The sequence below is a fragment of the Tasmannia lanceolata genome, unplaced genomic scaffold, assembly GCF_043159265.1.
Source record: "Tasmannia lanceolata isolate RefF3 unplaced genomic scaffold, GAP_Taslan_0.1 ptg000020l, whole genome shotgun sequence".
Taxonomy (NCBI): Eukaryota; Viridiplantae; Streptophyta; class Magnoliopsida; order Canellales; family Winteraceae; genus Tasmannia; species Tasmannia lanceolata.
Genome location: NW_027518697.1, coordinates 2682950 through 2698560, shown reverse-complemented (window position 1 = coordinate 2698560; position 15611 = coordinate 2682950). Strand labels below are relative to the sequence as shown.

The window sequence follows — 15611 nt, the reverse complement described above, 5'->3', positions numbered from 1 at the left end:
TGAGCCATGCACAGATAAGCTTATCTGTGCAGCTGCACATACTTTATTTTTTCATATATATATATATATGTGTGTGTGTGTGTGTGTGTGTGTGTGTGTGTGTGTTCCTAAAGATTTTGAGGGTAGAGGGCTGAGGCGAGTTTTGTACTAAGAGAGTCAAAGGAGGAAGGGGTCAATGTTCGAGGGTCTAGGCGCTAGGGTTTTTATTAAAAGAGTATGATGGGTTGTGCTTTCATATAAAAAAATAGTTAAAGAAAACACGTTAAAAGGGCAAGTATATAACATTCACGTTTTTAAGGAGACAACGATGAATCGGATTCGCTCGAAAAAAACATGATTCGCGCAGGACACGGCTACGACAAGAATCTTGGTGTGTGCCACGTGAATCCATGTCCGATTCGCATGTGGAGTTGTGTCGACACGGATTCGGCATTTTGGTGGGGGGGGGGCAGCATAGAATCCACGCAACATAGGGCGCAACACTTTGGCCTCTTTTTGTTTCACCTTCACATTCATTCATCCTCCCTCGATCTTTGTTTTAATTGCCGATGCCATGCCGTTCACCGGCCGCTTGCACTAGGGTACCTTGAAATGATTGAACCAAAGAGCTGACCCCTAGACAATCTTCATCATTTACAACACTGCCTTGTTCAGCTCATTTGGCTATGGCTGTAGCTGTCGTCACTGCACTTTCACCAATCATCATCGTTTCCGTTGTCGAGCCCTGCCTTTCTCACTTGCCATTGACAATCTCTGACCTCTTCTCGGCATTTATGTATATTGAGTGCATTGGAGGGTTTCTTGAAGGGATTAATGGGGATTTCTTCTACTTGTTTCAGTTGGATCAATGTCAACTGTCTGTTCTTTCTATCTTTGGGGTGCTAGACTATGTCACAAATATCTCCCATATTTTCAAAATATAGCGTTTTTGTCACGAGATTTTGATAAAAAGACAAAATCCCAAACTAATCCCTAGATTTTAAAAATATAGCGATATTTTCGCTTTTATCATAAAATATCTCGATAATATCCCGATATTTTTATTTTATATTTTTTTCTTATATTTAATATTTTATATATTTTTAAATAATTTTGTTTACCGTTTATTTCCCGATATAAACCCGAAAAAATTAATAAAAATTAATATATCCCGAGATTTTGCCTTGCCTAGAAATTCCCGAGAACGACATTTGTGACATAGGTGCTGGATAAGGGTGTCAATTTTGGCTCGGGCTCGGAAGCTCGCTCGAGCTCGGCTCGAATCCCTAACGAGCCGAGCCGGCTGGCCAGGCTCGGCTCAGCTCTGCTCGTTAAGTCTCGTTAAGAATTTAATATATTTAAATATATATACTATATATATTAATATATACACTAAAAGGGTTGTCCAGGGAGTGAAAGGGGGAGGCAAAATATGTCGCTTCTTTTTTGGAACCCCATTTGTTACTTGGACCACCCCCCGTAGGGTAAAAAGAGTAGTCAAATTACACTAGATAGGGCTGTCCAGGGAAGATGAGGGGTGTGAACTTAATGTAACCCGAGCTCGAGAGCCTGACCGAGCCGAGCCGAGCTCAAGCCTGAGCGGAGCCTGGCCAAGCTCGGCTCGTTTACCCCCCTAGTGCTGGATTATAGGTTGTGGGGCAGAAGGACAAATAGGTTGGATATTGGAAAGATAGGATTAAGAAAAGGGTTATTCCAAAATTCTTGGCTGGTTCGAATCAGTTTCAAGATCTTAATCTCTTACAAACCCTTCAGGGGACAAGTGCTTTTAGAATTGCTCCACTTTGCTGTTAGAAATCTCAGATTTGGGTCTTATTGGGCTTTATGGGAAGCTTAATGAGAGAATTAGGAAGCCTTCGAACGTAGTCCATTTTGGGGTCTCCTTCAATGGGTTCTCTGGGCTTATTTCAGATGTTTTCTATAGCGTGTATTGTTGGCTTAATTCTCTGCTAGCTCTTATAATGTGATATGCCCTTTTTCATAATCTATTGGTGTTTCTGTTTGTTCGATAGGGGAAACAATTGTGACTGGTAAAATGAACCTCAACTTCAAAAGAAATGGTTCACCACAGTTTTCTTCACCTTTCTTCAAATCAATTTTATGCTTGTATTCCTACCAGTTTTTCTTCATGCAGACTTAAACCTTGTTAGGAACAATCTCCATAGTTAAATCTGTAGAGCTTCCTTTCTTGCTTGTAAAATAATGTCTCATCTGAGATTTAAAGAACATTACAATCTTTTCGGCATTGTACACAAATGTCGTTTGTGTAGTCTTACCCCCTGCCCTCCCCCAAGCCTCTCTCTCTCTCTCTCTCTCTCTCTCTCTCTCTCTCTCTCTCTCTCTCTCTCTCTCTCTCTCTCTCTCTCTCTCTCTCTCCGGATGAAACCCATTGCCGGTTATCATTTCAGAGGTTGGATAAGATGATACTTCAATAACTTCCGTGGCCCACGATGAACCAGATGTAATTTGGCAGGTTACTCGGACAACCAAAACATTCCACTTCGGCAAGAAGTTGCAAACTTTATTAACTTTTGCTCACTTTATCAGATGTGTATGTCGTCAAGTATTTCTATAAAAAAAGATGACAATCACCATAAGTATTATTACATCTTTGTAAACAAAAAATACACAAAAAAATTACAAAAAGAAAAAAAACATAGCAGCCAACAAGTAAGTATTTGTCTCACCATAACACTCAATGTTTCATTTTTTTAAAGAGACTTTGTCAATCCTCCATAAAGAACATAAAAAGAGTACATTAATGGCCACTTGCTCAGGTATAACATGTTAAAACCCAGTCTTAGCTTGTTTTTCTCTCGTGCTTTAAAAATAGGCCAATTTAAATCCAGTAAATAAAAAAACGACTTTAAATAATAATTAACATGGAAAATAACACACTAATTGTATCTTACTCAGGTAGTAAGATGGTAAAACCATATCCTAGCATAAGGCAGCCCAAATCAAGCTCAAGGTGGGTTGCTCTCTCGGGCTTATGGGTTGGCCTAGCCCAACTTTCTTCCATTGAGTTTATAAATCAATCTAAACAGGAAATCTCTGTTCTTTAATAGGGTCATAAATTCATTATTGGTTGCTTCTCTTATGTCTGTTAGGCGTGATCCTTTTATCAACAAACATCCACTTGATCATGTGTTAATTTTTTTTTTTTTTCTGATGATAGTCAAACTTCCCTAGTCTTTAGGGCATGAATCCTTGCTTACTACACTTCTGTGCATGTTTGTGGAATGAGAATGCGCATTGGCTATTGATCATTGACATGTGCTTCACCATCTACTTGTAAAGCAGTTGCATTGTTTAGGAGGCATCTTGATGTGGGACGAATAAGGGAAGATCACTGGATATATAGCTCTGATACCAAATTGATATAGTGCGGATCTATGGAAGGAACGTTAGGGGTGTAAAGGATGGATGAAAATTAGGATTTTGGATCATGAAATATGTGATTTGATTTAAAAGTGTTTTGCCTTGGTTTAAGGTAGGTTTAGAAGGGTGCAAGCATATTCTGGGAATGTGCATACGTTGTGTATGTGGGGAATGTGTTGGCAAGGCTTTGTTTTTGCGAGACTAAGGGGCACAACGTTTAGAGTGAGATGGGATAGGTAAAACTAGAAGAATTAGGGTTTTGAGGTTTTAGGCAAGGGAAAATAATATTTTCGGTTTTCAAGCAGATTGTTTTTGCGGAAGAAACCAAGAAGAGGAGAGAGAATATATATAAAAAATATAGATTGCAAGTAATGAAGAAACAAGATACTTTTCTCAAGGCATGCCACCAAGAGTTTTCCTTGGCCTCTCCAAAGAAGAAGATTGTGCTAGAATCACACTATCAATCCCGAGACTTCACACCAAGGGAACCCCAGGCATCACATCATGGGGATCAAGGCCTCACACCTTAGAAAAGTAGACTTCACATCCATGATTTGCAAGAAAGCAAGAAAATATGATTTTCATTCATTCATCCTTAGCATTTATTCATTATTCCATCATCATAGCTTTGAATCATCCATCTTACAGTCTTTAGGCATCACATGCTTTTGCAAAGATGCTGTTTTAGACTAAGTGAGATTTTGAGCTTTGGGAGCCCTTCAATGAATTAGTTGATGTATTTTGAGCATTTGGTGTGCCCACATGAAGTAGAACTTGATCCACTTCTAGGGAATTTTAGTTAACAAAAATATATCAAAGGATTCTTGAAAATGTTAGTTGGTGGGCTATGGATGGAGATATCATATGTAGAGCTATAGTGAAGAATTTATGGATATTGATGTCCCTCTTGGCTTCCTTCTATCATGTTCTTTTGGACTCTAAGCTGACCATTTAGCTAAGGATGACAACTTGTTTGGCTCTTTGTAGGCTTGAAATTTGTTTCAAAAGTGGTGTTCCTTCCTTTCATGATTGATGGTTTCTGTTTATGACATTTGATTTTCTTCTTTATTCTGGTTACTTTTCAACTGCTTGTATGTCATGATTAATTTCTACATTTTAGTTATTGATTAATTATATTATTGCCGATCATTGATGTTATTGTTCTTTTTTTTTTTCAAAATTAACTGAACATAGTTAATCTTATGGTTTTCTACTATATGTTTTTATACTATTTTGTCTCTTTCACCCCTGCACAATCGGGATTCTAGGAGTGCATCATACGTGTGTGTTGACTTCTCTGTTGGCTTATTAACGTATCAATTGGCTTTTGAGTATGCAATTGGACTGACACATGTTGCTACTTGGCAGACAAACACCAGTGTAGCTTGCTCGCTGGGAACATACTTCGTTTCGCAAATATCCTTGATATTTTTAGACATGCTTAATGTGTACAGGTACGACTTTTGGTGTAAATAAATATCAATAATTATCAGGTTTCTTATGTCAATTTCAGAAAATACCTTTTTTTTTTAATTTATTGTATTGTTGTTGGATAATTAGTACTTTTTCATGAACATCTGTTGCTTTCGACAGAATGTACAGCGAGCTTATATCAAATAGTATAGCCGGAGGGGGGCCCTTTGCCTCTAAATCATCTTATGTAAAACTTCTTAGGTAAGCTCAAAATTGGGAATTGCATTTCATTCTTTCCCCATATGGCGATTTCCTTTTAATGGACTCGTAAGAAAAGGAACTATCCTTGTATGATTGATGCCATGCACCTTCAAACAGATCAGTTAAGCGGGAGACACTGAAGCTAATTGAAACATTTGTGGACAAGGCTGAAGATCAACCACAAATTGGGAAGCAGTTTGTGCCACCAATGATGGATCCTATTCTTGGTGACTATGCTAGGAATTTGCCTGATGCTAGGGAGTCTGAAGTTTTGTCACTCTTTGCCACAATTATAAACAAGTAAGTTTGGATCATGCCATCGTTGTTTATCCAATTTGATGTGATCCAGCCATCTATTAGACATGCGTTATTTTCCTTTTAAGTTGTATTTTATTTGATTTATTAGCATTATCGTTTAGCCTAAATGTAGGAGATGTTCACATCAGCCTATGACCCATCCTACCCTCCTTTCCGTATCACTTATTCTTTTGAAACTCTTTTATAGCCTTCTAGCGACGACCCACTTATTTCTTATTTCCTATTGGCTAAACCCCTAAAATCCAGTTAAAGACCTTTCATACCCATTTCTTTCGACCTATTGGTCAAATATGGGGTCCCACCACTGTACGGATCCCCCCCCCACCCACACACACACCCACCCACAGACCACCGCCACCCCGATCTTCCTGTATCACCATTTTCTATTTTCTTTTTAATTCTTGAAATTACCGTGTATAGGTATAAAGGTGTGATGACAGAGGACGTGCCTCGCATATTTGAAGCTGTTTTCGAATGCACACTTGAGGTGGGGATTCTAAGCCTTTGTTGGTTGGCAATATCTTGTCCACCGTTTCCAACTTAACGGGATTGTAAAACTACCTTGCAGATGATAACAAAGAACTTCGAAGATTACCCAGAGCATCGCCTCAAATTCTTTTCTTTATTGCGTGCAATTGCTACACATTGTTTTCATGCATTGTTTCACTTGTCAAGCCAGGTTAGTTTAGAACTTAGTCGGGGGCATGTACGTAGATATTTGTCTGCATATTGAAAATATTCACCATTAGCTCTATTCTCAGTTTTGATATAAATGTTTTTATATTTTTCTTTTGTCCCGCCATAGCACCTGAAACTAGTCATGGATTCTATAAACTGGGCATTCCGGCACACTGAAAGGAACATTGCGGAAACTGGCCTTAACCTTTTGTTGGAGCTGCTTAAGAACTTTCAGGTGTGGTTTGCTTTATTGCCAACTGTGTATTGATATATTATATACTTTTATCCTCCTCTCTGATGTATTCTTTTGGCAGGTCTCGGAGTTCTCTAATCAGTTTCACAGGTCTTACTTTCTCACCATTGTGCAAGAAATTTTTGCTGTCTTGACAGACACATTTCACAAGCCGGGGTTCAAGCTGCATGTGTTGGTGCTTCAACACTTATTCTGCCTGGTAATACTATGTTCCAGTCTTTTCTGTTTTTTTTTTTCTGAGATTGATCGGATGGGATTGAACCTCTGTTCCAGTCAGTCTTTTCTGTTATGCACCTGTTAGTAATTTGGTTGCTGAGAACTGCACATTTTTCAGGTGGATTCTGGTTCATTGACGGAACCTTTATGGGATGCCTCTACAGTTCCATATCCCTATCCAAATAATGCAGTTTTTGTTCGTGAGTACACTATAAAACTCTTGGGGACATCATTTCCCAACATGACAACGGCTGAGGTAACTGTTCAATTTTCAAACATTGTTTCCTTATTATTATCTTCTTTTCCAAATCAATCTGATGTTGGGCCTTTTGTAGGTGACTCAATTCGTCAATGTGCTTTTTGAGTCAAGAAATGATCTTTCGACATTCAAGAATCACATCCGTGACTTTCTTGTGCAGTCAAAAGAATTTTCAGCTCAGGTAACATGTTCAAAAAAATCTCTTCTGAGAAGGGTCTAGAAACATTATAGTTGATCTCCAGTGTATGATAAATTATGCTCTTCACTTGCAACGTACAAAATCCGATTCTGTTCATGGCTGGAGAAAGTTGCAACTCAATTGCCTTGCCTCCTTATATTGTTGATTCTTTCCCCCAAAGCCTATATGATCCTGCTGTTAATTTATTCTTTTTTTACCTAAGTTAATGAAGAGACCTTTATCTGATTTTGCAAAATGAAATCACTTATAATTTATTTTTTCAATCTTGAGTTCCTTGCTTCAGAGTCACAAAGAAATAGCCAAAATGCTCCTATGAGAAAATACGGAATACCCTACTTTGCCTCCACAATTCCCAAGTATTAAGACAGCCCCTTAGTTCCAATCCAGCTTATTTACGTTTCTTAGCCTGGCTGAATTGCTTCGGAATTTTAAGTAACTGCAAAGGATTTTGTGATGAAACATAAACATTATATTTTCACGCTTACCATTCAAAAAAAAAAAATTATATTTTCCCGCTTTGGCAAATTTTTTCTCGGTTTAACTTGGATGTGCCATTTGACAATTCTGGCAATATTTAAGCATTACTGTTTTGATATTTCTTGATAGTTATTCATGTATGATTAACCTTCATGCATAAAACAGCATTTGATAAGTAATTTATCTTTTGCCATTCAAAAACAAATGTAAGTTATATTTTCCCGCTTTGGCAAATTTTTTCTCGGTTTACCTTGGATGTGCCATTTGACAATTCTGGCAATATTTAAGCATTACTGTTTTGATATTTCTTGATAGTTATTCATGTATGATTAACCTTCATGCATAAAACAGCATTTGATAAGTAATTTATCTTTTGCCATTCAAAAACAAATGTAAGTTATCTTTTTCTTCTGTATCAAATTTTGATTTACGACTTGTCTCATTGACCTCTGGAACAGAGTTCCGGATTTTAACAATGCCCTAACTTTGAGTGACTATACTTATGTTGAGTTTATAAATCTGGTTTTGAGAGGTCAAACCTTACCTGCAGGACAACAAAGATCTGTACGCCGAAGAGGCTGCAGCTCAGAGAGAAAGGGAACGCCAACGGATGCTTACTATTCCAGGGCTTATTGCCCCTAGTGAGCTTCAGGATGAGATGGTGGATTCATAGTTGACACCCATGGAATTCTAATTTTCATCTTCTCTCATTCTTCTCCAAAATCTCAGGAGCGCTTCACATTGATTACTAGATTTTCGACGAGGTGATTAGAAAAGAGCCCGTTTTTTACTATTGTTTTTATTAGATTGGAGGGTAGCGAAGACGCCACTTCAGTGAAAGAGATGTCTGTGGACTGCTGGTGATACTTGCAGGATGATGCTATTGTTAGTTGAAGTGGAGGACCGCTCTTGGACTGGTAGAAATGCTAATATATGGATAGTGGGTCATTTTCCGGCCAATCAGGATCCGACATGTTTGTGTTTTTAGTGTTCCCAAGGGGGATGGAAGGCAACTGTGTTTTCTGCCACCCTTACAATGGTGATCTGTGTAGGGTATTCTAACTTTGGTGGGGTTTGTGGAAAAGTGTACACTTTTGTTTAAACTTTATTGTATTTTTGTGAGGGTTGAAATAGTTTCATCCATTTTTTTTTCCTCTATCCAATGTTCTGTTTATTTTGATGGGCCACATAGCAGGGTCTTGGTGACCAATGTGTGCAATGATTTCTCATTCATGCAAAGGGCATGTCACAGAACTCTCATAGGGTAATATGAATGAGGTTTCATAGAATTCAGATGAAACTTAAGAAAACACTTGCAGTGATAGGTGTCCTGGGTGCCCCCGTCTTTTCTATTTCCCCTCTATCAATCCCTAGGCCTCGAAGAATCCAATGACTTTTTCTGATGAAGTTTAGTGTATTTTGTCTTTTTTAAATTTGGCCCTGTTTGTAGGGCTGCAACTCGGGTCGGGCGGGTCGGGTTTTGGAGAACCCAACCCTACCCAAGAAATATCTCGGGTCGGGTCGGGTTTTTTTCCGGAAAACCCACGATTCCCAAACCCGGCCCTACCCATGATAAATCTCGGGTCGGGTTGGTTCGGGTTTTTTCATGTTGACGCAATTTTTTAAGGAAAATTCTTGTTTGGCAAGGCAACTCAACTCATAGAAGCAGAAATTACACTTACATTACACTTGAATCAAACAATGATGTAATTACACTCACATTACACTTGAATCAAACAATGCTGTAATCAAACAATGTTGTAATTACAATCAAACAATGCTGAATCAAACACTTGAATCAACTCAGCTCATAGAAGCAGAAATTACACTCACGCAATAACAGTGGGTGCGTGGGTTTTCACTTTTAACTTTTAACTAACAATAGAAAAAAATGTACATACTATAACTTATGTAACTCGGGTCGGGTCGGGCCCCTTCAAACCCGGCTCGACCCGAGATTCATGTGGGCTTTTGAATGCTCAACCCGGCTCGACCCGAAACTTATGAAACCTGAACCCAACCCAGGCTATTTTTGGGTCGGGTCGATGCGGGTCGGGTAAAACCCGGCTCGAGTTGCAGCTCTACCTGTTTGCAATGGATTTTGAGATTGGATTGACAGCCATGAATTTTTTTTTTCAGGGTATTTTAGTTTTCCCACTGAGAGATGGGTAGAAAGAGAGAGGAAGAGAATTTGAGAGGGACAGGAGTGATGAGATGGTGGTAAGTGGTTAAAAACTAGGAAAAATAAAACTCTATTTTGGGTAAAGTTTTTATTGTCCCTGTTTATTCAGCCAATTCTCACGCTCTCCTCACTAATGCCCTCTCAATTTTCTCCCTCTGTCACCCACCATTCTCCTGTCTCCTACTAGTGGATTTACCAGTCCTTTCATGGAAAAATGTATCACGACTGCCAAACAAGGCCTTAATGTACTGAAAGGAAATATATCACAGGGGATACAAGATGAATGGGCCTATGAACATGTACTCGTCATCCCATCCTTGATATTTGATCCAACAGCAGCTTCTTAAGGGTGGTACTTCCATCTTACCACTTTACACGCCCTTCATCATATAAATTCTCCCCAAATATAATTGAAAAAGAATTTTCAATATGATCCAATTTTTGGCAAAAAAAATTCTGGTTCTACAACAGTAGTAAAGGGCTTATAGAAAACACCCAGCCCCACTAAACCTTCTTTAAGCTAGTTATTAACAGCCAGAAAATATGACATTGCGAAAAGAGATAATGTAGAAAGCCCAAACTGAAATTTTGTACGACTAGAGAAAGAATAACCCTCTGCTTTGCACAAGCCCAAGTCTGAAAAACGCCAAGGCAGGCCCAGTAATGGAGAAATTGCATCTCAAAAAATATTGGGTAAAAAGGAGCGGAAGAAGATCAGAATTGAGTTGAAAAGGCCCAATAATGAAGAGCAAGATCCTAGATTACACATAATAGAATTCGGCTCTGGAACTGGAAGGCTCATCAGCTATTCATCCAGAAGAGATAATAAATTCACCCCCTTTGTTTACTAGGAACACCCCTTTTGAACGGTTTTTAATTTTATGACATTGAGATGAAAAAGTGTGAATAGGGTTATTAGGGAAAAATCATATGAGAGGGTTAAAAAGAGGGTGTATTGTACTTATCATTTACTCTAGTATTTCTGTGGGGCCCATTGATTGGACCAATGTAAAAGAGTTTGGCTTTTAGTAAGGTCTAATAAAGAAAGAAAAAACCCTACTCACTACAGTCTTCAGTCTTCACCCTTCACCCTTCTGAAAGAAAATCACAGAACTTAAATAAATGAGATGTGGGTTTTTTAAGCTTAGGATGCTCTCCTTCTATCTCTCTCTCCAACAAAGGACCCATCTCATCTTTTACCCAAAAACCCTTCTCCTCACCCATCATTTTTGGTGCTCAGGGTTCGGATCCGGATCCCATTTTTTCCCGCCTTGCTCAGAAAAATCCGGTAAGATTTCCCCACAATTTTCAAAATTTTAGGTACCATTTTCAAGGGTTTTGTTATTTCTCATTTAGGTTTGTTTTAGACCATGGATGTGCATTTGAAGGATTTATTCGCCCGGTTCCAAGATCAATTTGGATCTGGACCGGGCCTCGGACCCGGTTCAGGAACCTGCCTATTAAAAGTAGAAGGAATTTCTCCATCCTTCATTAAATCTCTATTCAAAGCCTCAGCAGCTCTTTATAGGACCGATCCATGGAAGCGATTGCGACCCGGGCATCTATTCGGGGTCCGAATCGGTAAAGATTCGGACTGGTCCGGTAAAAAACAGCCATTCCCTTGTGTCCAATTTATTGGAGGTGAAGGTGGGGATCTAGGGTTTAACATGTTTCGGTCCGAACCGGATGCTAAACGTATGACCGGTTCAAGAGAAACAAACCGGGTTCCAAATGTTGAACTTTTTAGGGTTACATTTCAAACTGAGTCATTAATGTTTTCGTCGAATCGGAGAATGATCCGGTCACTTTCGTTGGAAAATTCCAGTTCGGACCGGTTCCCGGTCCTAGATGTAGCGCGTTGTACTTCAACAGGTGCGCTTAGGTTTAGGAATCCTACTTTAGAGGAGCTTAGATTTTGTTATGGGTTTATGAAGGCTATTGCTTTGGTGCATCCTTTGCTTCAACAGGCTAAAGAGGGTGCACCCAAGTGGGCTAGATTGGTGGTTTTTGAACCATTTATTGAGACTGTTGATGTTCAATGGCCTTTAGAATTGGGTTCAGACTTAGTTGCTGTTACGGTTTCGCACCCGCCGGGTCAGGTTTATGAAGAGAAGGTGGAGAGGGGTAGTTCAACTCCTACTAAATTTATTGCAGAGCAGTCTAAGGATGATGGGTTTTCTGAGGTGAAGGTGAATTGGGCTTTTACAAGGGAATGTGCAATGTGTGAGAAGGAGATTCATGGCGAGCAATCTTTGTGTTGTGGGCGCTGTCGGGCGGTGATTTACTGTGGATCAGTGTGTCAGAAACAGCATTGGAAGGAAACCCATAAGAGTATATGTGGTCTTTACAAGGCTATGATGGAGAGAGAGGAAGAGTTAGCAATGAAAATATTTGTTTTCCCTTGTTTTGTTGAACACCCATGTAAGTGGCTTGAAATGGTGGGGCTTCATCAGAAGGGTATGTGGAGGAGGAAATGTAATTGCTATGCGCATTGCCCGTTTGGTCTCCTTCCCGTTAAAAATGGGATTTCTGATTCATGGGGAGGTTTAGGTGATGGGGAATATCCGCCCGATTTGCCCTTCTCAAACTATATTGAAGATGGGAATTCAAACCCAACTCTTCTCTCGAGTTGGTCCGAGTATTATAACCTCCGTTTGCTGCCGCTGTCGAGCCCAGTTGCGGCCATACTCTCGTACCCCTTGACAGTGTATCACATACTAACAGCCCTTAGCATTGGTTCCAAGAACCTACTACTTAAGGGAAGAGAGGTTATACTGCACTACCTTGGCCCTGAAGGGGAGTTAGATTGGTTGCCCGCATTTGCTGAAATTGGTCATCTACTCAATGGATCAGGTAATATACAGATTGTCATGGTGGGACCTGAAGTCCCGACTAATCTATCGGGGACAGTGTCAGGCATCAGGAGCAGAGTGAGGGTGAATTTGGTGAGGGGTGTTTACGAGGAGGAAGCCACATATCTCCCTCCTCCCCATGTTATTGTAGCTCTTAATTCAGGACTGGAGAGTGGTGGGAGTTGGGGGGGAACTCTTGATATGATAAAATCATTGGACGTGCCCACCTTCTTCACTGATCAGTCTGAAATTTCTTGCACAAATGCAAAACAGGTTCTCCGTGCTTCTGGGTTGCACATTAGCCTCCCCGTGATGCCCAACCCATTTCGTTCTCCACTGAGGAACCAGGCACCTTCTAGCAATCTACCCTCTTATAGTAATGGTTTTGTGTTTGGGGTGAATACATGAGAAGGAATCGTGAAGGGTAGATGAGGCTTCTTTATATTATGTTACATTCACCTGGTTGTTGAACCATTAATAAATGTACGTGATCTGCTGAAAATAACGATTTTGATTTGGAGTTGAAATGGACAGAGGATTTTGATTACAGGCACTTCATCTGAGGTAGATCTCCTCCCTCTCTCTCTCCCTCTGTCTCTCTAAATGGTATGTTCTTGTTTGTTGCTGCATGTGTATAATGTACGACCCAAGTTAGTATTATGAATTGTGTTTCCCTTTTGTTATCTAAGTAGTTTTGGTTCCCTTTTGCTTGGAAATCATTGAATATGTGATTATCCTAAAGTAGAATCATGACTTGATGATTTTCATGCTCGGTCTCTCTTCTCTCTGTCCTTAATCCATGTATGCACATAGTGGCATTCACGATCCATCTTGTTATCACTTATGCACATAGTGGCATTCACGGTCCATCTTGTTATCACTTAGGCCTTTGATCCAATTGTGCCACTAATGTAATCATCATTTAATTCGTGTGCAAGCCTTATGGCATCTTTTCTGCTCTTGTCCTTTATTTTCAGTTTCTCCATTTTCCTTTGATCTATATGTCTATGTCTTGGCACGCATGATTTCTTTCTTCTCTCTCGAGCCTTTGATTCATTTATGCCATTATCTTATCAACATCTATCTCATTTGAAAGTGTATCTATGTTTAGTTCTTGATTCATTTATTAGAATTTCCTGTATGGCCTCTTTTAGGCATATTTTCTGTTTCTTCCTCCCCATATTCCCCTTTATTCTATTTTTTTATAATATTGATGTTTGTGGAAATCTATAATGGGAAAACACACATGGACATGTTGATAGTTATGCATCCCCATGCTTCATGTTGCTTTGTCTCGGCTTGTTTGTCCGACTTGTTTTTTGGCAGTAACAGGTATGTGTTAATAGAGAGGCATCTATATCTCTGGCCTTTCAAAAAAATAAAATAGAGAAATATCTAGATTATAGCAGGAATGAGCTAACCCACTGTCTCCCAATGCATACAGCTGTCAGAATACTTTTTTAGCATAATAGAATGATGATCCAACACTATCCACTGTGCATTAGTAAACAAAGACAACGAAAGATCCCTATAAAATGGCAGAGGGAACAAACCAGCTCTGCAAATCATATGTTGAAAACAGATTAAAAAAGACTACTAATTAGACAGTGTTGAGGAAATGAATAGACAACCAGAGCTCGTTGTAGTGGATCGTAAGTGTTACTAAGATATAAAGATTTTCAGTGAGAAACTCTCTTTGTTTGTCTATAGTGAACCTATCTGCAACTTCGTTATGAGAACTATGAACAAGGAAAAAACAATGCTAAAATGACTCTATGGATCATAACTCCAAATAACCAGCTAGACAGTCTCCATGGGCCTAGAGAGCCTTTGGCACAATTGATTATGTTGCTAGAGTTGCCTTCGGCGATCAGACTACCTGATAGTTCTTCCTCGAAGATGTGAAGACCTGCCGGCAGAACCAACATGCTTCATTTGCTTCTGTTCTTCCCGTGGTACTAGAGAAAGCCTTGATAATCACCTATTCCAAGTTTCTAAATACCCCTCCAAGACCTGCAGTGCCCGGGTTTTCTCTTGGCTTTCTTCGAAGTTTAATTTTCATGTTAAAGAGACAGAGCCCATTTGGGCATTGCTCATAATCTTGGCACTATATTGAGTATTGTTTCATGACTTGAAGCCCTTAAAAGTGTTTCTATAGAGCTAGCCCACACAAATATTGAGATTTTAGCATCTGTAGTGATTCTTCCAATTGATATCTTTGTTCCTTTTAAAAATCCTAACATTTCTCTCCTCCCAAATATGTCATATTGAACTGTTCAAGTTGCTCTATCCCATAGCTCTTATCAAATAATGGTTTTCAGTCAGTCGCTCAATCCTAACATTTCTCTCCTCCCAAATATGCCATGTTGGATCTCTTCTTGCCTCTACTACTAGGATCTAGTTCATCATCTTCTGAAAAACATGACTAATGGAAGTAGACTCTATTTGTATACTTTGAAAATTAACAATACTATTTTAATTGTAAAGAAATACATTTCCAGCGTCTCTAGTTTTACTAATGGTTTTATCCACAATCTCATTACCAACAAACTTTAAAATTAGTAACATATAGGCTTTACTGTTTAATTTATGCATATCCTATGAATATACAATTTTTTTTTTTTTTTTTTAAAAATTGTCCTTTTAATATACAATCTATGTTTTTTGTCATAATTTAGTTCTTGTTGGACTAGGTATACTACCTTTACCTTGAGACCCCTACACTTTAAGATATTTATTAAAACTAGAATTTCTATTATTCCATAATTTAATAGGTGTCTTAAATGTTTTTGAAAGAAACAACATCAAGGATATAAGATGCAGTGAGAAGTGCTTTCCCTGCATATTTTGAGGTAATTCTAAAGTAGATAACATAGCATTAAAGTTTTATTTTTCTTTTAGCAACCCCATTTTATTAAGAAGAATAAGGAGCAATTTTTTTTATATATTATCGTTTATCACTTAATCTTCAGAATATTTATTAAATTCATGATTAACTATTTAGGGGAGTGATAAATCGACTCCCATATATCTTAAATCGACCCCCCATTTGTCTCTGTCTCTCTCCTCTTTCTCTCTCTAACCCAGAGGAGAGGAGAGGAGAGAGAGACACATAGGGAGTCAAT

The 15611-nt window shown here is 38.9% G+C and overlaps 2 protein-coding genes across 3 annotated transcripts in view; both read left to right on the top strand.

The window, feature by feature from the left end:
• LOC143855223 (protein EXPORTIN 1A-like) overlaps nt 1-8610 on the top strand; it is a 48632-nt gene extending 40022 nt beyond the window's left edge. For both annotated transcript variants that reach the window (XM_077365454.1, XM_077365453.1), the window contains exons 23-32: nt 4747-4832; nt 4972-5052; nt 5170-5352; nt 5791-5857; nt 5939-6049; nt 6176-6283; nt 6363-6500; nt 6636-6773; nt 6853-6957; nt 8003-8610. In XM_077365454.1, the coding sequence (XP_077221569.1) occupies nt 4747-4832; nt 4972-5052; nt 5170-5352; nt 5791-5857; nt 5939-6049; nt 6176-6283; nt 6363-6500; nt 6636-6773; nt 6853-6957; nt 8003-8125 (1140 nt within the window). In that variant the 3' untranslated portion in view covers nt 8126-8610. The remainder of the gene's footprint in view (nt 1-4746; nt 4833-4971; nt 5053-5169; nt 5353-5790; nt 5858-5938; nt 6050-6175; nt 6284-6362; nt 6501-6635; nt 6774-6852; nt 6958-8002) is intronic.
• Nucleotides 8611-10689: 2079 nt separating this feature from the next.
• Nucleotides 10690-13187, top strand: LOC143854970 (zinc finger MYND domain protein). The gene has a single exon (XM_077365119.1). It carries the CDS (start codon nt 11005-11007, stop codon nt 12892-12894), a length of 1890 nt encoding a protein of 629 aa, XP_077221234.1. The 5' UTR covers nt 10690-11004; the 3' UTR covers nt 12895-13187.
• Nucleotides 13188-15611: the final 2424 nt, after the last annotated feature.